Genomic DNA, 24,223 nt, shown 5'->3' on the forward strand with positions numbered 1-24,223 from the left:
CGAGAGGGAAAAGGATACAAGATAGTGGTCGGAGACTTGGAGGGGAGTTGCAATGAGGTTAGTGGAGGAACAGCATCTAGTAAAGATGAGGTCGAGCGTATTGCCTGCCTTGTGAGTAGGGGGGAAGGTGAGAGGGTGAGGTCAAAAGAGGAGAGGAGTGGAAAGAAGGAGGCAGAGAGGAATGAGTCAAAGGTAGACGTGGGGAGGTTAAAGTCGCCCAGAACTGTGAGAGGTGAGCCGTCCTCAGGAAAGGAGCTTATCAAGGCATCAAGCTCATTGATGAACTCTCCGAGGGAACCTGGAGGGCGATAAATTATAAGGATGTTAAGCTTGAAAGGGCTGGTAACTGTGACAGCATGGAATTCAAAGGAGGCGATAGACAGATGGGTAAGGGGAGAAAGAGAGAATGACCACTTGGGAGAGATGAGGATCCCGGTGCCACCACCCCGCTGACCAGAAGCTCTCGGGGTGTGCGAGAGCACGTGGGCGGACGAAGAGAGAGCAGTAGGAGTAGCGGTGTTGTCTGTGGTGATCCATGTTTCCGTCAGAGCCAAGAAGTCGAGGGACTGGAGGGAGGCATAGGCTGAGATGAACTCTGCCTTGTTGGCCGCAGATCGGCAGTTCCAGAGGCTACCGGAGACCTGGAACTCCACGTGGGTCGTGCGCGCTGGGACCACCAGATTAGGGTGGCCGCGGCCATGCGGTGTGGAGCGTTTGTATGGTCTGTGCAGAGAGGAGAGAACAGGGATAGACAGACACATAGTTGACAGGCTAGAGAAGAGGCTACGCTAATGCAGAGGAGATTGGAATGACAAGTGGACTACACGTCTCGAATGTTCAGAAAGTTAAGCTTACGTAGCAAGAATCTAATTGACTAAAATGATTAAAATGATACAGTACTGCTGAGGTAGGCTAGCTGCGTTGTTGACACTACCCTAATCAAGTCGTTCCGTTGAGTGTGAAGTTTCTACAATGCTGCTTTTCGGGGCTAGCTGGCTAGCTAGCAGTGTTGGTTACGTTACGTTGCGTTAGGAGAACGACAATAGCTGGCTAGCTAACCTAGAAAATCGCTCTAGACTACACAATTATCTTTGAAACAAAGACGGCTATGTAGCTAGCTATGTAGCTAGCTACGATCAAACAAATCACACCGTTGGGACTGTAATGAAATGAAATGAAAATATGATACTACCTGTGGAGCGAAGCGGAATGCGACCGGAATGCGAAAGTTCTATTCAGTAGACGTTGGCTGGCTATTGGCTAGCTAGGAGTGTCTCCTACGTTAAGGACGACAAAATAGCTGGCTAGCTAACCTCGGTAAATTAAGATAATCACTCTAAGACTACACACTCTAACTACACAATTATCTTGGATACGAAGACAGCAAAGACAACTATGTAGCTAGCTAATACTACACTAATCAAGTCGTTCAGTTGAGTGTGATAGTTACTACAGTGCTACGGTAGCCGGTGAACGTATGCTAGCTGGCTAGCTGCTAGGCAGATAGGAGGACGACGAAATACGATAATAACGCAATTATCACTCTAAGACTCCACACTCTAAACTACACAATTATCTTGGATACGAAGACAGCAAAGACAACTATGTAGCTAGCTAACACTACACTAATCAAGTCGTTCAGTTGAGTGTGATAGTTACTACAGTGCTACGGTAGACGGTGAACGTGTTGGGCAGATAGGAGGACGACGAAATACGATAATTACGCAATTATCTTTGATACAACGACGACTATGTAGCTAGCTAAGAAGAAATTGCTAAGATTAGACAAATCAGATCGTTGTACTATAATGAAATGTAATGAAATGTAATGAAAAAGTTATACAACCTGCAGACCGAAGCGCGGATGCGACCGGCTCGCTCCAACCCGGAAGTAGTGTTTGTCAAGCAGAGGTCAGTTGGAGTGATCCAATAAGAGGCCATTATCCATTAACCATCCCCAATTACATTCAGCCATAGGCCGTTTTTTCCTTGAGCGGTTAGTCGGGGGGCCGGAACATAGTTATAAATCAATTGTGCACTGCAAATTGACCGCAAGAATCCCAAACAGAAAGTATTTGACAAAAACTATTTCAAACCTTAATTACATTGGGATATGATCACATATACACCTCTATGTATGGGAATACTTGGGAACAGATGTCCTGAATTAAAAATCACTTTGAAATGATTTCCTGGTGATTGTATACAGTATATTATGTCTAACAACAGATTATTAAACTATACAGTACCAGTCAAAAGTTTGGACACACCTATTATTTCAAGGGTTTTTCTTTATTTGTACTATTTTCTACATTGTAGAATAATAGTGAAGACGTCAAACCTATGAAATAACACATATGGAATCATGTAGTAACCAAAAAAAGTGTTAAACAAATCAAAATTATATTTTATATTTGAGATTCTTCAAAGTAGCCACCCTTTGCCTTGATGTCAGCTTTGCGCACTCTTGCCATTCTCTCAACCAGCTTCACCTGGAATGCTTTGCCAACAGTCTTGAAGAAGTTTCCACATATGCAGAGCACTTGTAGGCTGCTTTTCCTTCACTCTGCGGTCCAACTATTCACAAAACATCGGGTGATCGGGTCGGGTGATTGTGGAGGCCAGGTCCTTGGTCAAATAGCCCTAACACAGAGGCCAGTGGACACTGGAGGGTGCATCTGTCACTCATTCAGTCAGTGTTTGCGTCTCAAATGGCACCTTCTTCCCTATAGATGGGTTGGTTGTTTCGCAACAAAACCGACTAGTGCACAACTATGGTGCAAAACAGACAGGGTTGGCTTAGATTGTTGTGTTCGGAACTGACTTTTAAACTTGAAAATATGAAATATCCTTATTCATGGCACCGAAAGAGAGAGGGGAATGTAATGATGTTTACATTCTACCAGGATATGTTATTGTCAGACATCCTATGGGAGGAGAAGAGACACAGTCTGGTTGTGTTGACAGCCATGACAGCCGTGAGTTGGGGAAGAGTGAGGAATTTGGGCAGAGGTCATGTTACATGAAGTGAGGAAGAACATATATCACTAATCTTCTGGATAGAAATAGAGGTGTATTGGCGGTTCAGATGTGTAAGGAGGGGCTCAGCATATGGGAAAGGGTTAAATATCAGTGCTTGTGTGAATATGTTCTTTGTCTGATGCAGCTGTAAAAACCCAGTGGGTGAATAAACATGGCTTAAGCTTTACTAATCGTTCGTTCAATTTTATAAGGTTCATTTAGAACCTAGCAGTTGACAACATGTAAGCTATACTTCATCGCCAATGTTTATTGCAAACAAAGACATTTGTACAATAAGCACTTGTCTTTCAAGTACATTGTTAAATGTTGGTTAGCTAGCTAGCAGATTTCTGCTGTATTAGCTAGACATGACTTCAGTCAAAACAGCTCAAAACAAGATATGGTATCAAGAACAAGATAAACTAGCTGAAACAAGCCACCTATAATGCCTTCAGAAACTATTCATACCCATTTGACTTACTCCACATGTTGTGTTAGAGCCTGAATTCAAAATGTATTTATTTTAAACACCATCTACACACAATACCCAAAGTGAAAACATGTTTTTTGACATTTTAACACATTTATTTAAAATGAAATAAAGAAATATCTCATTTACATAAGTATTCACACCCCTGGGTGTCAGAATCAATTACAGATTTGAGTCTTTCTGCGTCTCTAAAAGCTTTCCACACCTGGATTGTCCAACATTTGCCCTTTATCCTTTTCAACATTTTTCAAGCTCTGTCACATTGGTTGTTGATCATTGCTAGACAGCCATTTTCAGGTCTTGCCAAAGATTTCCAAGTAGATTTAAGTTTAAAAAATGCAAAATGTTAATTGCTCTGCCACATTTTTTGCGGTATTAGTTTATTGCCTTGTTGCAAACAGGATGCATGTTTTGGAATGTTTTTATTCTGTACAGGTTTCCTTCCTTTTACTCTGTCAATTAGGTTAGTCTTGTGGAGTAAGAACATGGTTGTTGATCCATCCTTAATTTTCTACTTTCACAGCCATTAAAAACTTTACTGATAATTGTGTGTGTGGGGTACAGATATGAGGTAGTCTATTAAAAATCATGTCAAACACTATTATTGTACACAGAGTGAATCCATGCAACTTATGTGATTTGTTAAGCAAATTATTATTATTAAAAACATATTTAGGCTTGCCATAACAAAGGGGTTGAATACTTATTGATTCAAGACATGTCAGCTTTTCATTTTTAATGAACATGTAAAAAAAATATCCACTTTGACATTATGGGGTATTACGTGTAGGCCAGTGACAATTTAAAAAATATATATATATTTGCAATTTAGCCTATTTTAAAATCAGGCTGTAACACAACAAAATGTGGAAAAAGTCAAGGGCATCTTCTCATTGTTGCTAGATATATGTCACATATATGTCACACAGACTTCTGCCCCATTGAATTGCATGCATCACATTTGTGACATTAAAGTGCAATACTTTAGACCAGAGTCCTATGGGCCTTGTTTAAAGGTATTGCACTAAATAAGGAATAGGGTGTCGTTTGGGACGCAGCCAGACAATAGATACTTTGTGCAAGGCAATAGGCTCTATGCATTATACCGCCTCCAACGTTCTAATTTACTTCTGACCGGGTTGATGACTTCCGGAGCGAGTTCTGCTATTGTTTTTATCATTAGCTTACTAGCTATCGTCGATGCATTTCTGACTGAAATAGTTTGCAATGACTACGTTTAAATTACAGCCCCGCGAAGGAGGTACTAATGAACATTGTTCAGTTTCTTCCTAATGTTATGGTATTGTGAGCTTCTATCGTTTCCCGGTCGATGTAGAGCTCAGAAAAAGGTGGTTGGTGGCAGTACGTCGTGACAACTTTACTGTCACCAAACACACAAAGGTGTGTAGTACACATTTTGTCGAAAGTGACTTTGTTGAGGGAAAAATACCTAAAAAGAGGTGTTGTTCCTACTGTCTTCGCGTGGAACAGGCACATTCAAAAGAGACCTGGTGTTTGGGAAAGAAAACTGAAACCTGCTCCGACTGAGGGGGATGAAGAACAAGGTGCGCTGCCTATGGACTGTGCCGTCTCTTATCCGGTCCAGACCCATGATTACTGTGAAGTCTCTGAACCCGCAGCCGTGGACATGGCCCTAATGGCAAACCATGAGCACGTAAGAGAAATTGAGGAGCTTCGAGCCAAGCTGGAGAAACTGACCACCCAACGCGGCTTTGGTCTACTGCGATTTGCTGGTTCTGACGAGGATATCCGTTTTTACACAACATAATGATTTATTATTATCAAACATTACTATTGTTTATTATTTACTATTCATTATTAGTATTATTATGCCAAAGTCCATCCTACCTTTAAGTACATGTTCATTGTTATTTGAAACTAGGCTAGCATATCTTAGCCTAAGTAGGCACATTGAATCGTTACAGTATATTGTCTTTACATTAGTTTTCAGTTAACCCCCAAAAATGCTCCCAGGTCGTTGCTTCAAATAAGATTTGGTTGTTAGTCCACTTTCCAGGTTAAATATCAGAACATTTAAAACACATTCACTGCTGTGATGATAGCTGCTGTGAATTACAGTATGAATTGCAGTAACAAGAAAATAGGCAACAATAACAGCTAGGTCATGTCTAGTGCTAGGGCTTAGAGAAGATGGGCAATAACAGTAATGAGCTTTTTTGGTATTCAAAAACTCTGGGTCCATCTTTAGATTTGCAAGCTACACCCACCGGATGGCCTTCTGGCACTTGATTGAGCGGGCAGCAGAGACCAGGTTTATAAGAGTCACAAGCACCAATCCATCTGAAACAAGTGTTACTCGAGGACAACCGGTAAGGGACAACTTCATTAAATACTTCAGTATATTATTTGATCTTACTGTAATTGTTAAACATTATTTACTTTTTGTTATGGACCGAATATAAGGACTATTGTACTAAAATGGGTTTCTTTATGTTCAGACACTGCCATCAATCGACGAGTTCTTATTTATGACTCATCTGTCTCTGTATCTGAAACAGAAGGATTTGGCCCATCGGTTCAGTATCCACCAATCGACAGTGAGCCGGATCATCATCTCTTGGACCAACTTCCTCGACTGTCTGCTTGGATCAGCACGGATATGGATCCCCAAGAAAACCATCAAAGCCCACCTGCCACCTGAGTTCAAGGACACCCAGGTAGTGATCGACTGCACTGAACTCCGCTGCCAGACACCATCACTACTACTGCAGAGTGAGGTGTTTTCTTCCATCAAGTCACACTGTAGCTTTAAGGGCATGTTGGGAATGTCACCAGATGGATCATTGTACACTGGGTCTGTGAGTGAGAAGGAGATCTTCAAGCAGTCTGGAATTATTTCCTTACTCACCCCTGACATGGCCATTATGGTGGATAAGGGCTTTCTCGTAGATTACATTGTTCCGTGCAAGGTGTACCGGCCAGCCTTTCTGTCAAGACGCACACAGATGCCAGCGCATGATGTTAGGGAGACCCAGTCCATTGCCAGGCTGAGAGTGCATGTTGAAAGAATGATCCGCAGAGTAAAGGAGCACAAGCTGTTTGACGCGGTCATCCTCCTGACCATCTCAGGCAGCATTAACAAATGATTTGCAGTGGTGTGCTATCAACTATCAAAACGGACCTTTGGTCAGAGCATGGGCCAAGCCAGTGTAAATGTACATGTGTTTATTTGCTAGCAGCAAAATAATAATTTGTTTATCTATGACATGTATCAATCATTTGTGTTGTAGTGAATATCAGTTTGTGTGGAGCTTGTATTGGCTTTAATTAGGCAATGAATAACAGGGGTGTGGGAAAGAAATCAAGTAAACACAGAATAAATGATGATGACAGTGTCTCACAGGAGATGTTTAACAAGGTAGCTAGTAGCCATCTATAACCTTTCCCTACTCTCATGCTGTGCGGCTTTTCACTCATCCTCATGGACCTGTGGCAGGCAGCCCTCACGGTGAACTCCCCCGTCAATGTATCTTTGTTAGATACTGTGTAGAAGACATGAATAACAATTATTTTTAGCTAACAAATATAGCTAGTAAGCATAACTTAACCTCTTGAACCTCTGGGGGCAGTATTTCATTTTTGGATGAAAAACGTTCCCGTTTTAAACAAGATATTTTGTCACGAAAAGATGCTCGACTATGCATATAATTGACAGCTTTGGAAAGAAAACACTCTGACGTTTCCAAAACATGCAAAGATATTGTCTGTGAGTGCCACAGAACTAATGCTACAGGCGAAATCAGGATGAAATTTCATACACACACACCTGTTCTGAAAGGCCCCAGAGTCTGCAACACCATTAAGCAAGGGGCACCCCCAAGCAAGCGGCACTATGAAGACCAAGGAGCTCTCAAACAGGTCAGGGTTGTGGAGAATTACAGATCAGGGTTGGGTTATAAAAAAAAGATCAGAAACTTTGAACATCCCACAGAGCACCATTAAATCCATTATAAAATGTTTTAAAGAATATGGCACCAAAACAAACCTGCCAAGAGAGGGCCGTACAAGGACAACGTTAAGCCGTACACTCCACAGAGCTGGGCTTTACAGGAGTGGCCAGAAAAAAGCCATTGCTTAAAGAAAGAAATAAGCAAACACATTTGGTGTTCGCCAAACGGCATGTGGGAGACTCTCCAAACATATGGGAAAAAAGTACTCTGGTCAGATGAGACTCAAATTTAGCTTTTTTATGCCATCAAAGTAAACGCGATGTCTGGCGCAAAACCCAACACCTCATCACCGTGTGAGCGGACCAAGTAATTGGGCGTCACTCTAAAGCGGAACGAGTCAGGAGTAGGTTTTCTTGATTGAACACAGTTCTCTATTGAGGGCATTTGGTCAACACAAATACTCCAACATAATCAATGAAAATCTCCCAAGGAAAAACATACATCTTCTCCAGATGAAACAGGAACACAATACGATTATCTTTAAACTACAACAAAAATCACGAGATTGTCACCGTCTTAGTGGTTCTTCATGGATAGCTCCTCTGTCTCGGTGGCCATCTTCTAGAGATAGTTTCCCCCCCCCTTTCTTTCCATTTAGCTCCTCTTGAGTCATCTTCTGCTTGAAATCCAGCATAATGTCCAATCCATCGAGAGGGATACAGTTCTGCTACAATGTCACGCAGGCAAAGGAATTCTGCTTCTCTCTAAGAATCCATTCCAGGAAGAAGCCCAGGTACCACACAGTATTGTCTGTAAGAAAAAAAAGATAAATTATACTCCATTGCACAGTTTGAACGACAGTTGAACTGTGTCAGAATAACACCATTAGGGTAAAACGAGTTGCAGAGGCACAGAGATTATATTTAGAACAATATCTAGCCGAATAGAAAGAAATATGGAATAACCCTCAACCTTTGCAGTGACCGGACCGTACAAATGTACCTAGGTAGGAAGGCTGACCCTATCTAGATAGCTAGCGTGCTGGATAGCCAATAATTGTTATTTAAATCTGTTTGGAATCCTATCTTGCGTCATGCCTATAATTGTATGATTTTGAAATGGATCTACGGTCAATATCATAATCAATGTCAACCCTCATCAATTATGTTATATAGCTAGCAAGTAAAACTATGTACCATTGCTGATGTTACACACATTTACAAAAACATTACAAATGTGAGGCCAGGATCATAGTAACAAGTAGGCAGGTGCCAAGCTAACTAGCTAGCCAACGCCAGTCATGTGCTAACGTTTGCTGGTAAACCTAGCTTTAGGTGGCTGGTTCTAATGTTGTAGCTTGCTGTTTAGTAGCCACATCTACGACTAAAAACAGAAGAAGTGTTACAATAGATTTCCGGTTGTAAAAACCAATTTTTAATCATGGATATGGCTACCTGTAGTTGTTAATCTAACTTATCTAGCTGGACTAGCTACCTACTAACCTGACTAGCTACATTATCAAACCGATATGTTTGATTTTCCCTGACTGTAACGCAGTAGTATGTTAGCAAGCAATACAATATGAGTTTCAGTAGATCAACTAAAGTTAGTAGCTCGCTTGCATGAAAAATAACTTACTTAGCTAACCACTGTATCTGTCATCTGCCCTCTTGGTGCTGGCATCGGCTGTAGCTGAGCTTCTTGCTAAATCCAACTTTTTCAATTCCTCTTCGCTATATTCAGGTAGAAACATGTATGGCTGAATGTCACCATGTAGCAACAAAAAATGCTCCATCAAATACGTGTTGATGAGAGGAATAAATTGAAGTCATTTAGGTCTGGTCAGTTCTTTCAGTGTTGCCCAAAGGATTCTGTTAGTGTCCGCCTCCCTTTCAAAAAAGCCTGCCTTGGGGGAGGAACAGGGCCAGAGCACGAAAGCACCGCCCCCCCCACACTTCAGAGACGGGAAAAATTGTGTCAGCTTGTATATTTAGCAATGAATACGCTGACAGGAACATCGCCGAAAGACATCCAAAGGCTCTATCGAACAAGGACAACCATATATACACACACAAAAACATAAGTCTCCAGATCTCTCCAGGGTGAAATTCCCTTTAATGTCGAGTTAAATCAAAAAATGATTCGATTTCAGAGGTTTAAAAAGGTTTAAAAAACATTACTTTTGGCAGGTTGGAATCGGTTCAGAACTTTATTTTGCTGGTCGAAAGAGTGGAACAGGACAAAAAAAATACTGGTTCTGCTCAGAACAAAAAAATGGAAAACTATTTTGGTTCCAACCCATGCATGTGATATTTGCTACAGATGCCAAGGCTGTCGCAACCAATAAAAATAATGTCTCTTACCTGCAGGAGAGCGATAAAGAGGAAGAAGGAGTTGGCAGCCCTTCTGAACTGAGAGTAGAGGAACCGAGGCAGGAACGTCAGGACATTATACTTTGCAGTGCTGCAGGGCAGAGAGATGGAAAGGGAGAGATTGAGAAAGAGAGAAAAATACAGAAAGAAATACAGAAAAAATATCAGTTCAGTTACATTAATCAGTTGCTTTTCGCTAATAGACATCTTATACCAGTATACAAAATGTATACAGTGCATTCGGAAAGTATTCAGACCCTTTCACTTTTTCCACATTATGTTACAATACCGACCTATTCTAAAATATATTTTTTCACATATACACATACATACATATATACATATACACATACATACATACATACATACATACATACACACACACACACACATACACACACAACCGCATAATGACAAATGAAAAACAGGTTGAGAAACTTTTGCAGATTTAAAAAAAAGTATATATTTTTAAATAGCTTAGGCAGAGATTACAGCATCGAGTCTTCTTGAATATGACGCTCCAAGCTTGGTAGACCTATATTTGGGGAGTTTCTCCCATTCTTCTCTGCAGATCATCTCAAGCTGTCAGATTGGATGGGAAGCGCCGCTGCACAGTTATTTTCAGGTCTCTCCAGAGTTGTTAGATCGGGTTCAAATCCGAACTCTGGCAGGGCCACTCAAGGACATTCAGAGACTTGTTCCGAAGCCACTCCTACGCTGTCTTGGCTGTGCGTTTAGGGTCGTTGTCCTGTTGGAAGGTGAACCTTCAATGTTTGAGGTCCTGAACGCTCTGGAGCAGGTTTTTAATCAAGGATCTCTGTTCATCTTTCCCTTGATCCTGACTAGTCTCCCAGACCCTGTCTCTGAAAAACACCGCACAGAATGATGCTGCCATCACCATGCTTCACAGAAGGGATGGTATTGGCCAGGTCATGAGCCATGCCTTGTTTCCTCCAGGCGTTGGCATTCAGGCCAAAGAGTTCAATCTAGTTTGATAAAGTCTCTTTATATCCAAAAACCTCCATTTTGTTCACAGGTTTTCTTCAGTAATCCACAGGCTCAAACGCAGTCAGACAAAAAAATCCAAATTGTATCCGTAAAGTTCATAGAAACATGTCAAACAATGTTTATATTCAATCTTCAGGTTGTTTTTAGCCTAAATGATCTATAATATTTCAACCGGACAATAACGTAAAAGGTAAACAAGAAATGCACTCTTGGGATTTTGCGCATGAAAAAGCTCTGACACTTCAGGGTCCACTCATTCAGACTGGTCTTACTCCCTCATTTATAAGACATCTAGTGGAAAGCATAGGAACTGCAAATTGAGTCCTAAGTCAATGGATACTGTAATGGCATTGAATAGAAAACTACAAAAACAAAAATACTTCCTGAATAGATTTCTCTCAGGTTTTCACCTGCCAAATCAGTTCTGTTTTTCCTCAGACACTATTTTAACAGTTTTGGGAACTTTAGTGTTTTCTATCCAAATCTACCAGTTATATGCATATCATATCTTCTGGGCCCGAGTAGCAGGCAGTTTAATTTGGGCATGATTTTCATCCAAAATTCTGAATGCTGCCCCCTACCCTAGAGAAGTTAAGTGCCTTTTGGCAAACTCCAAGGAGGCTTTCATGTGCCTTTTACTGAGGAGTGGCTTCCGTCTGGCCACTCTACCATAAACGCCTGATTGGTGGAGTGCTGCAGAGATGGTTGTTCTTCTGGAACTCGAGAGCTCTATCAGAGTGACCATCAGGTTCTTGGTCACCTCCCTGACCAAGGCCCTTCTCCCCAGATTGCTCAGTTTGGCCAGACGGCCAGCACTAGGAAGAGTCTTGGTGGTTCAAGATTTATTCCATTTAAGAATGATAGAGGCCACTGTGTTATTGGGATCTTCAATGCTGCAGACATTTTTTGGTATCCTTCCCCAGATCTGTGCCTCGACAATCCTGTCTCGGATCTCTACGGACAATTCCTTTGACATCATGGCTTCGTTTTTGCTCTGACATGCACTGTCAACTGCAGGACCTTATATAGACAGGTGTGTGCCTTCCCAAATTATGTCCAATCGATTGAATTTACAACAGGTGGACTCCAATCAAGATGTAGAAACATTAAGGATGAGCAATGGAAACAGGATGCACCTGAGCTCAATTTCATGTCTCATAGCAAATGGTCTGAATTACTTAACAGTACCAGTCAAAAGTTCAGACACACCTACTCAACTCATTCAAGGGTTATTCTTTATTTTTACTATTTTCTACATTGTGGAATTATAGTGAACATACCAAAACTATGAAATAACAGATGGAATCATGTAGTAACCAAAAAAAAGCGTTAAACAAATCTAAATGTATTTCATATTCTTCAAAGTAGCCATCCTTTGCCTTGATTACAGCTTTGAACACTCTTGGCATTCTCTCAACCATCATCATGAGGAATCCTTTTCCAACAGTTTTGAAGGAGTTCCCACATATGCTGGGCACTTGTTAGCTGCTTTTCCTTCACTCTGCAGTCCAACTCATCCCAAACCATCTCAATTGGGTTGAGGTCGGGTGATTGTGGAGGTCAGGTCATTTGTTGCAGCACTCCATCGCTCTCCTTCTTGGTCAAATAGCCCTTACACAACCTGGAGGTGTGTTGGGTCATTGTCCTGTTGAAAAACAAATGATAGTCCCACTAAGTGCAAACCAGATGGGATGGTGTATCGCTGCAGAATGCTGTGGTTAAGTGTGCCTTGAAATCTAAATAAATCACTGACAGCGTCACCAGCAAAGCACCCTCACACCTCCTCCATGCTTCACGGTGGGAACCACACATGCAGATATCATCCATTCACCTGCTCTGCGTCTCAAAGACACATCGGTTGGAACCAAAAATCTCAAATTTGGACTCAACAGACCAAAGGACAGAATTCCACCGGTCGAATGTTCATTGCTTGTGTTTCTTGGCCCAAGCAAGTCTCTTCTTAATATTGGTATCCTTTAGTAGTGGTTTCTTTGCAGCAATTCGACCATGGAGGCCTTTTGAGATGTATCCGTTACTTTAACTCTGTGAAGCATTTATTTGGGCTGAAATCTGAGGTGTAGTTAACTATAATGAACTTATCCTCTGCTGCAGAGGTAACTCTGGGACTTCCATTCCTGTGGCAGTCCTCGTGAGAGCCAGATTAATTTTCCACATTGACTGACCTTCATGTCTTAAAGTAATGATGGACTGTTGTTTCTATTTGTTTATTTGAGCTGTTCTTGCCATAATATGGACTTGGTCTTTGACTAAAAAGGGCTATCTTCTGTATACCACCCCTACCTTGTCACAACACAACTGATTGGCTCAAACACATTAAGGAAAGAAATTCCACAAATTAACTTTTAACAAGGCATACCTGTTGATTAAATGCATTCCAGGTGACTACCTTATGAAGCTGGTTGAGAGAATGCAAAGAGTGTGCAAAGTTGTTATCAAGGGTGGCTACTTTGAAGAATCTAAAATATATTCTAATTTGTTTAAGACTTTTTGGGTTACTACATGATTCCTTATGTGTTATTTCATAGTCTACAAAGTAGAAAATAGTACAAATAAAAAACAACCCTAGAATGAGTAAGTGTGTTGTAAATGTGCAAAATCATTTCTAAAAATCTGTTTTCACTTCATCATTATGAAGTATTGTGTGTAGATTGCTGAGGATTTTTATTTAATCCATTTTAGAATAAGGCTGTAACGTAACAAAATGTGGAAAAAGTCAAGGGGTCTGAATACTTCCCAAAGGCACTGTAAACACACAATCCATAATAGGCCTCCATCCATCACCCTCAGCAGGATCTGTAGAAATGAGAAACATACGGATACACAATCCATAATAGGCCTCCATCCATCACCCTCAGCAGGATCTGTAGAAATGAGAAACATACGGTTTTCAGGGATACAGAATCTTCAACCTAGCTTCCTTTTCCCATGCCAAATCTTTTCAGCCTCCTGAGGGAGACGAGGCATGCTCAAATCAAATCAAATCAAATCAAATTTTATTTGTCACATACACATGGTTAGCAGATGTTAATGCGAGTGTAGCGAAATGCTTGTGCTTCTAGTTCCGACAATGCAGTGATAACCAACAAGTAATCTAACTAACAATTCCAAAACTACTGTCTTATACACAGTGTAAGGGGATAAGGAATATGTACATAAGGATATATGAATGAGTGATGGTACAGAGCAGCATACAGTAGATGGTATCGAGTACAGTATATACATATGAGATGAGTATGTAGACAAAGTAAACAAAGTGGCATAGTTAAAGTGGCTAGTGACATAAGAATGCAGTCGATGATCTAGAGTACAGTATATACATATGCATATGAGATGAATAATGTAGGGTAAGTAACATTATATAAGGTAGCATTGTTTAAAGTGGCTAGTGATATATTTACATCATTTCCCATCAATTCCCATTATTAAAGTGGCTGGAGTTGGGTCAATGACAGTGTGTTGGCAGCAGCCACTCAATGTTAGTGGTGGCTGTTTAACAGTCTGATGGCCTTGAGATAGAAGCTGTTTTTCAGTCTCTCGGTCCCAGCTTTGATGCACCTGTACTGACCTCGCCTTCTGGATGATAGCGGGGTGAACAGGCAGTGGTTCGGGTGGTTGATGTCCTTGATGATCTTTATGGCCTTCCTGTAACATCGGGTGGTGTAGGTGTCCTGGAGGGCAGGTAGTTTGCCCCCGGTGATGCGTTGTGCAGACCTCACTACCCTCTGGAGAGCCTTACGGTTGAGGGCGGAGCAGTTGCCGTACCAGGCGGTGATACAGCCCGCCAGGATGCTCTCGATTGTGCATCTGTGCTCTCTTCACGTCTGTGTTGGTGTGTTTGGACCATGATAGGTCCTTAGTGATGTGGACACCGAGGAACTTGAAGCTCTCGACCCACTCAACTGCAGCCCCGTCAATGTGAATGGGGGTCTGTAGTCCACGATAAGCTCCTTTGTCTTGCCCACCTAGGCTGTCTCATCGTCGTCGGTAATCAGGCCTACCACCGTCACGTCGTCGGCAAACTTAATGATGGTGCTGGATTCATGCACGCAGTCGTTGGTGAACAGGAAGTATAGTATGGGACTGAACACGCGCCCCTAAGGGGCCCCCGTGTTGAATGTCAGCGTGGCGGATGTGTTGTTGCCTACCCTTACCTCCTGGGTGCGGCCTGTCAGGAAGTCCAGGATCCAGCTGCAGACAACGGTGTTAATTCCCAGGGAATAGCTTAGTGATGAGCTTGGATGGCCCTATTGTGTTCAATGCTGAGCTGTAGTCAATGAACAGCATTCCCACGTAGGTGTTCCTCCTGTCCAGGTGGGAAAGGGCAGTGTGGAGTGCAATAGAGATTGCGTCATCAGTGTATCTGTTGGGGCAGTGTGCGAATTGGAGTGGGTGCAGGGTTTCTGGGATGAGGGTGTTGACGTGAGCCATGACCAGCGTTTCAAAGCATTTCATGGCTACAGATGTGAGTGCTACGGGGCGGTAGTCATTTAGAGACTTTAGACCTTGGCGTTTATAGGCACAGGGACTATAGTGGTTTGCTTGAAACACGTAGGTATTACAGACTGGGTCAGAGAGAGGTTGAAATGTCAGTGACGACACTTGCTAGCTGGTCAGTGCATGCTCTAAGTAAGCATCCTGGTAATCCGTCTGGCCCTGCGGGCTTGTTTATGTAAACCTCTTTAAAGGTCTTACATCGGCTACGGAGAGGTCATACAGTCATCATCAAGAACAGCTATTGCTCTCACGCATGGTTCAGTGTTGCTTGCCTTGAAGGGAGCATAGAAAGCATTTAGCTCGTCTGGTAGGCTCGAGTCACTGAGCAGCTCTCGGCTGAGTTTCCCTTTGTAATCCGTGATACAGTAGTTTGCAAGCACTGCCACCTTCAACAAGCGTAAGTGCTGGTGTAGTTGGATTCGATCTTAGTCCTGTATTGATGCTTTGGTTGTTTAATGGTTTGTCGGAGGGCATAGCGGGATTTCTCATAAGCGTCCTACTCCTTGAAAGCAACAGCTATAACTGCTAGCTCAGAGCAGATCCATGGCCTCCATAATCCATGGCTTCTGGTTGGGATATGTACGTATGGTCAACACGGGGACAACATCGTCGATGCACTTATCAATGAAGCCGGTGACTGACGTGGTAAACTCCTTAATGCCATCGGATGAATCCCGGAACATATTCCAGTCTGTGCTAGAGAAACAGGCCTGTAGCTTAGCATCCGTTTGAGCGGACCACTTTCGTAGTGAGCACGTCATTGGTACTTCCCGTTTGAGTTTTTGCTTGTAAGCAGGAATCAGGAGGATAGAGTTATGGTTTGATTTGCCAAATGGAGGGCAGGGGTTAGCTTTGTATGTGGGGTAAAGGTGATCTATTGACATGATGGTAGAAATGAGGTGAAATGGATCAGTTTCCTGCATTAAAATCACTGGCCACTAGGAGCGCCGCCTCTGGATGAGCATTTTCTTGTTTGCTTATTGCCCAATGAAATGTAGTATTTTAAACACTATGTAACTTATGTTGCTGGACCCCAGAAGAGTAGCTGCTGCCTAATGGGTATCCATAATAAACACAATACAAATAATCTACAGCTCGTTGAGTGTGCTTTGTGGTGGTAAATAGACAGCTAGGAAAAATACAGATGAAAAATCTCTTGGTAAATAGTATTTGCCAATACAACAGAGGGCAGAGGCGAATAATCAATGTCTTTCGCCTCAGACTCATTGAAGTAGAAACGATGGCGGAAGCATTACGTACAAAAAAATGTGAAGATCACCGGGGGGAGAAGGAGCCTATAAAACGGCCGCCGTTTCTCACCGGCGCCATTCTCATCCAAGTATCTGTAAGAAAAACTAAATGGTTTGAAAAAGGTGGTCTCACTACTAAAACGCTAGTAAAACCAAATGCATGCTTTTCAACCGATCGCTGCCTGCACCCGCATGCCCGACTAGCATCACCACACTGGATGGTTCCGACCTTGAATATGTGGACACCTATAAGTACCTAGGTGTCTGGCTAGACTGCAAACTCTCCTTCCAGACCCATATCAAACATCTCCAATCGAAAATCAAATCAAGAGTCGGCTTTCTATTCCGCAACAAAGCCTCCTTCACTCACGCTGCCAAGCTTACCCTAGTAAAACTGACTATCCTACCAATCCTCGACTTGGGCGATGTCATCTACAAAATTGCTTCCAACACTCTACTCAGCAAACTGGATGCAGTTTATCACAGTGCCATCCGTTTTGTCACTAAAGCACCTTATACTACCCACCACTGCGACTTGTATGCTCTAGTCGGCTGGCCCTCGCTACATATTCGTCGCCAGACCCACTGGCTCCAGGTCATCTACAAGGCCATGCTAGGTAAAGCTCCGCCTTATCTCAGTTCACTGGTCACGATGGCAACACCCATCCGTAGCACGCGCTCCAGCAGGTGTATCTCACTGATCATCCCTAAAGCCAACACCTCATTCGGCCGCCTTTCGTTCCAGTACTCTGCTGCCTGTGACTGGAACGAATTGGAGAAATTGGAGACTTTTATCTCCCTCACCAACTGCAAACATCTGCTATCTGAGCAGCTAACCGATCGCTGCAGCTGTACATAATCTATTGGTAAACAGCCCACCCATTTTCACCTACCTCATCCCCATACTGTTTTTATACTGTTTTTTTTTATTTTATTTTTTTATTTATTTACTTTTCTGCTCTTTTGCACACCAATATCTCTACCTGTACATGACCATCTGATCTTTTATCACCCCAGTGTTAATCTGCAAAATTGTATTATTCGCCTACCTCCTCATGCCTTTTGCACACATTGTATATAGACTGCCCATTTTATTTCTACTGTGTTATTGACTTGTTAATTGCTTACTCCATGTGTAACTCTGTGTTGTCTGTTCACACTGCTATGCTTTATCTTGGCCAGGTCGCAGTTGCAAATGAGAACTTGTTCTCAACTAGCCTACCTGGTTAAATAAAGGTGAAATAAAAAAATAAAAAATAAAATAAAAAATAAAATTTATCACTCCAGTGTTAATCTGCAATATTGTAATTATTCGCCTACCTCATGCCTTTTGCACACATTGTATATAAACTCCCCTTTTTTTCTACTGTGTTATTGACTTGTTAATTGTTTACTCCATGTGTAACTCTGTGTTGTCTGTTCACACTGCTATGCTTTATCTTGGCCAGGTCGCAGTTGCAAATGAGAACTTGTTCTCAACTAGCCTACCTGGTTAAATAAAGGTGAAATAAAATAAAAAACTAGTATCCTCCAGTGTATGGATCTAGGCCCTCTCCTTTTCTCTCTGTACACCAAGTTACTCAGCTCCGTAATATATTCACTAGGGATGTGCATCTTTCCCTTTCAAGACGATTCAATACGCATCTAGAATACATGGGCTCCGATACGATACATTATAATTTGAAATGATTTTGTGCGATTCGGTTTAATGCGATGCACTAACATTTGTTGCATAAACATTACATTTTCCATTTTCAATTAAAATCGGCTTCTGATGGAGGTCATGAGTTGGGCCACTCTGAGCTGACTTCTCTCTCAGAGTGAGTGAGTGAGTGAGTGAGTGAGTGAGAGAGTGAGAGAGTGAGAGAGAGAGAGGCGTGTGTATAAAGACTAGGCATCTACCGCCCCACTACCACTATCAGATTAGGGGGGCAAAGTAGCCTGTTTTCTGTCTGAAATCACCAGGACCCACTAATTAATTTGTCATTTTTGCTGATTTAAGTGTTTGAGACAGTAATCTATTAATATTTATTGTTTACAAATTAATGACTATATAGCGCAACTTTGGATTTCATTCCGATCTCAAAATCGAATGGTTTTGACCGTTTTTACTTTAAGGAGAGATCTTCTCTCACTTCAGCCAAGCCTCACAAAAGTGATTGCTCGTTATGAAATTCTCAACTTTACCCTGTATACAGGGGGGCAAAAAAGTATTTAGTCAGCCACCAATTGTGCAAGTTCTCCCACTTAAAAAGATGAGAGAGGCCTGTATTTTTCATCATAGGTACGCTTCAACTATGACAGACAAAATTATTTTTTTTAAATCCAGAAAATCACATTATAGGATTTTTTATGAATTTATTAGCAAATTATGGTGGAAAATAAGTATTTGGTCAATAACAAAAGTTTCTCAATACTTTGTTATATACCCTTTGTTGGCCATAACAGAGGTCAAATGTTTTCTGTAAGTCTTCACAAGGTTCTCACACACTGTTGCTGGTATTTTGGCCTATTCCTCCATGCAGATCTCCTCTAGATCAGTGATGTTTTGGGGCTGTTGCTGGGCAACACGGACTTTCAACTCCCTCCAAAGATTTTCTATGGTGTTGAGATCTGGAGACTGGCTAGGCCACTCCAGGACCTTGAAATGCTTCTTACGAAGCCACTCCTTCGTTGCCCGGGCGGTGTGTTTGGGATCATTGTCATGCTGAAAGACCCAGCCACGTTTCATCTTCAATGCCCTTGCTGATGGAAGGTTTTCACTCAAAATCTCACGATACATGGCCCCATTCATTCTTTCCTTTACACGGATCAGTCGTCCTGGTCCCTTTGCAGAAAAACAGCCCCAAAGCATGATGTTTCCCCCCCTATGCTTCACAGTAGGTATGGTGTTCTTTGGATGCAACTCAGAATTCTTTGTCCTCCAAACACTACGAGTTGAGTTTTTACCAAAAAGTTCTATTTTGGTTTCATCTGACCATATGACATTCTCCCAATCTTCTTCTGGATCATCCAAACGCTATCTAGCAAACTTCAGACGGCCTGGACATGTACTGGCTTAAGCAGGGGGACACGTCTGGCACTGCATATTTTCGTAAGGTGCACACAAAAAAAGTGAACCAGCGATTGGTAATATTTGAATCTGTTTTCTGACAATTATGTATATCAACTATGTATTGGCCATTGAGAGCCTTCGAAGCCACCGGTCAGCAATATTGGCACTTTCCAGTAGGAGCAGTCCTCCATAGAAATTAATGGAATTCTACAGTATTTCAATTAAAATGTTTCAAGGACAAAATGTATTTAAGTATTTTTTTGTTGTAGTGGGGACAGTAATCTAAAATAAAGTATACTTTGGGATTTTGGCAATGAGACCCTGTATTTACTTTACAAGAGTAAAATGAACCCCACAACTTTTTTTTATTACAAAAAAATACATGGGGCAAAAACAAATAGACATTAATAAATGCATTTCTTTAGATTACAAAATATTTTTGACAGTTTTGGGGGAGTGTCAAGATGGAGGCACAGTGGATTCAACACAGCACCCCCTATCAGTCATCTGTATATATAAATCATTGGTTTGAACCCCCTAGCACCATCCCCCCGGGGGCCACATTTGGTCTGGAAGGCCGCACTATTGTGCCGCACCATGAGTATTTACACCTGCGCACAAATGCCCTTTATCTATTTCCTCAGAGTACAATTTTTATGTCTCTGCGTGCAGTTTGAAAGAAGTCGCTAACTAGCTCCAGCATGTTAGCAGATACCCATAGACTTCCAGTCATTGCACTGAGGCTAGTTAAGGAAAATACCTCTAACATCCGTCATACTTGACACAGAGACATAAAAAAAATCCACAAGTTCTTCTGACTCTAGGAAAGTAGATAAAGGTCATCATTGGCAAAATCCCGAAGTATCTCTTTAAAAGGCAAAGAGGTCAGATTTGCTGGAGGTCGATACAGAAAAAATGCTTGCCGTGACGAAAACAGCACAGATTCTCACGCCAGCGCATACCCCTTGAGAGTACCACTTCAATCACCATAATTGACCCATATGAATTATCATCAGATTTCACTGAGAATTATCAGGTATTCATAAGTATCTTATTTTTGTCAATTCATCACTTTTTAATAGACAATTACCTTATCAAATTAAGATTTGCACCTTATCCGATTGTCTAGTGGCCTATTTGTGTCCTATCAGGGTGTAAAAGCTGGATGCTTCTATAGGGGGAGTCTGGTTCATACTGCATGCTGTTATATAAATAATCTAATATAAAGCGTTACTAGCAGACCAAAGCTCTGGTTAAACCGGATGCCCTCAGATAACTCTGGGCCCAGTGTCTTCAGCCAAGTCTAGAGCCTGTGTGCAATAACATGATTATCCGAAGGACACACAGCTGCCATCACGCAAATATTACTCCCCTGTAAAACTACAAAGAGCATCCTGCAACACTAATGAGCTTAGAAGTGCCAAGCTATCTCGCTGGCATTGAACCCTGCATGCACTCCTGCAAAGACAGGAAACACCTGAGCCTAAAGCAGACATTACCAATATCCACGTTTCCTTGACACACACACATTTCATGAAGCACTGTACACACACACTCTACCCCCCCCTACTGGTCGGGTGCCAAGAGCAATGGACTTTGCTGTGCACCAAGGGGGCCCGCTCTGGCTAGAGCAAGGCCCGCCTCCAACTCTTCAGGACCAGTCAGAAGATCAACACGACGAGACTCCACCTACATTATTCTGTGTATACATTCTGCTGTAAACTCTGGCTGAGCAGCCTAATTATTCTGACTCCTCACAGGAGTCACATTCCTTAGGTCCGTGCACGATAAACGGCAGGACAAGATATCTTTGACCAATAAACTGCCTTTTTGATACACCTGATTCCACTCTGTCCAGCGTCGTTGTTTTGCATTCCCTCTCCAGTATGAAACACCAACAATGCCTGACCTTCCTCCATCCCCACTATAGATCACCCCGAGCCCATATTTAAACTCTGGCACATTAACATAGGACCATTCCCCTGTTTTGTCAAGTGGCGACAACACTTAAAAATTGTTCCTTTTTCCTCCCAGCACGGTGTGTCTCAGGGCAAAGCGGGCAGGTGGGAAGGAGAGAGAGACCGAGAGAGGGAGAGGGGAGAGAGGGAGACGTCAAGTACTGCAGTGCGACTCGATGGCGCTTCGTGCACCCAATTGAATAGACGTTTATCATCCAAGTAAATATCTGACGATATAAAATGCAGCCATCCTTGAATCGCAGCACTGGAGCATTGTGTGAGGAAACGTATGTAACATCCTGTGTCAAGGTATATTTTGCGCGAGATGAGTAACACCTGTAAGTCACTCTAGTAGGTCTCTAGAGCTATAAGCTAACACTTTCTATTTTTATCCTTTCATACGGGAAACTGTATTGTCACAGTTATTGACTTTCAGCATTCTGCAGGCAAACAATGGAATGACAGGCCAACCCGATGAACAGAGGTTTTACCTGACGTGATTGCTGCAGAACTTGGTCAATTGTGGCTGATTGAGGAATATCAGTCGTGCGTCTTCTTGGTCAACTAAGGATGTCTTCTCTGAGATTGCCGTATCCTCTGTCTTTTCGTACCCTGAAGAGAGAAGGGAAAAATAAAATACATTCAAAAGATTGAGTTTCAAAATACTAATTTCCTACATGTACAAACTGTAGTCTTTTCAGCACCAGATTTTCCCAGATAGTTTCAACCGTTTAATAGTCACCCTCTAGTCATATATTGAGTATTTGCAGTGTGCGACATAGTAAAAGGAACAAAAGTCTGTACTTTGAATAGATTTTTTTATAATGGCTCTTCTCTGTGCTGAATCCAACCAAAGATGCAGAGGGACCATCAAGATGAAAAGGTTTTACGGTTCTCAAAGAAAAGCACTCAGAAGACTTTTGGATAAGATCACAGAAGAAAAAAGTATGACAAAGTTGGTCCAGGCAGCAGAAGGCAGAGTCAATGACAACTCTCTCACTGTTTTAGAGGCTCATCCATCCTGCATGAGCTCAGGTGGCACTGTGTGTGTGTGTAACAGAAGAGTGAATTTATGGCTAGAGAAAGTGCCTCTTACACAAAGGCCCTTCAAGGTGCCATCTTAAGGAGGATCAGACACCGCAGGTACATTAACTGGCTCCTCCTAAGCTAAGTACAGACAAAAGAGCAGAGAATGACACTAAGCAAAAATACATACACAAACACGGACGTGTGCAGGTAAGTGCAGTGTCAGCTACTGACTTCCATTCTTTGAACACACCTAATTCAAAATAATAAAGACAACTACAATATGTTTATTTAGTAGGATGCAGCGGTGTGTATTCATGGGTGCCGAGGGAAGCCCCAAAAACGGACTAATAAAAAATAATAAAAAAATACAGAAATGTATCTTTTGTCTCTGTGTTTCATAATTTTCCTTCAATTCACAAGAGGATTGGCCAAAATAACTAACATTTTAACGTAAATCTTTTGTATGGCCCATTCATCCTCTGAATGGCACACATACACAATTAACATCTCAATGGGGCGGCAGGGTAGCCTAGTGGTTAGAGTGTTTGACTAGTAACCGAAAGGTTGCAAGTTCGAATCCCCGAGCTGACAAGGTACAAATCTGTCGTTCTGCCCCTGAACAGGCAGTTAACCCACTGTTCCTAGGCAGTCATTGAAAATAAGAATTTGTTCTTAACTGACTTGACTAGTAAAATAAAGGTACAATTTTTTAAAAAAGGCTTACAAATCCTTATTTTTACCAGTCTCCTCCCCTTCATCTACACCAGTAGTTCCCAAACGTTTTATAGTCCCAAACATTCAACCTCCAGCTACGTACACCCTTCTAGCACCAGGGTCAGCGCACTCAAATGTTGTTTATTGCCATCATTGTAAGCCTGCCACACACACATACGATACATTTATTAAACATAAGAATGAGTGTGAGTTTGTCACTTCCCACAAGCCGGGTTGTGACAAAGAGCTCTTATATGACCAGAGCACAAATAATAATATAAAAGTAATCAATCAATTTGCTCTTTATTTAACCATCTTACATATGAAACCTTATTTGTTCATAGACAATTGTGAATAACTCACAGGTTAATGAGAAGGGTGTGCTTTAATTGACCCCCCAAAAAAGTAACGGACATATACCAGGAGCTGTGCAAGGCCCGCCAATTATGTTGACTCATCCAGCTATAACACATTGAATTCACTGGCCTGTATGCGAAGCAGTAATTGTTTCATAAAATCTCCTGCCATGTCACTGATGCGTCGTGAAACAGTGTTGTTTGATGAAAGCGTTGTCTGTATAGTTTTTGGGACCTTTTCCTCTAGCATTGTCCGCGGCAGGAAGAATTAAGTCCTCCACAATAGTATGGGGCTTGCCTGTCCTAGCCACTCGGTAGCTCACCTTATAAGATGCTTCTAGTCCCTTCTTATTAATGGTATCTGTTGCTTTTATACATGTCGTACTACTCAAAAATCATCTTAATTCTAACTAAAAAACCCTAACCCTTATTTTTCAAATTAGCATGTTTTGCTTCTAAAATGTCAGCGTAAGAGTGAAAGTATCATTGAGTTGTGAGAGAGTACTTTTGCACATATGACACA

General features: G+C 41.9%; 1 protein-coding gene across 1 annotated transcript in view; it reads right to left on the reverse strand.

Annotated features, from left to right (window-relative positions):
* The window catches only part of atp8a1 (ATPase phospholipid transporting 8A1), a 68,245-nt gene that overhangs the window by 39,844 nt on the left and 4,178 nt on the right, over window positions 1–24,223 (reverse strand). The window contains exons 3-4 of the mRNA XM_065011049.1: window positions 22,093–22,213; window positions 9,807–9,906 (exon numbers count right to left, since the gene is read on the reverse strand). Coding sequence (XP_064867121.1) covers window positions 9,807–9,906; window positions 22,093–22,213 — 221 coding nt within the window. The remainder of the gene's footprint in view (window positions 1–9,806; window positions 9,907–22,092; window positions 22,214–24,223) is intronic.

This window comes from Oncorhynchus nerka, linkage group LG26 (genome assembly GCF_034236695.1).
Source record: "Oncorhynchus nerka isolate Pitt River linkage group LG26, Oner_Uvic_2.0, whole genome shotgun sequence".
Classification (NCBI taxonomy): Eukaryota; Metazoa; Chordata; class Actinopteri; order Salmoniformes; family Salmonidae; genus Oncorhynchus; species Oncorhynchus nerka.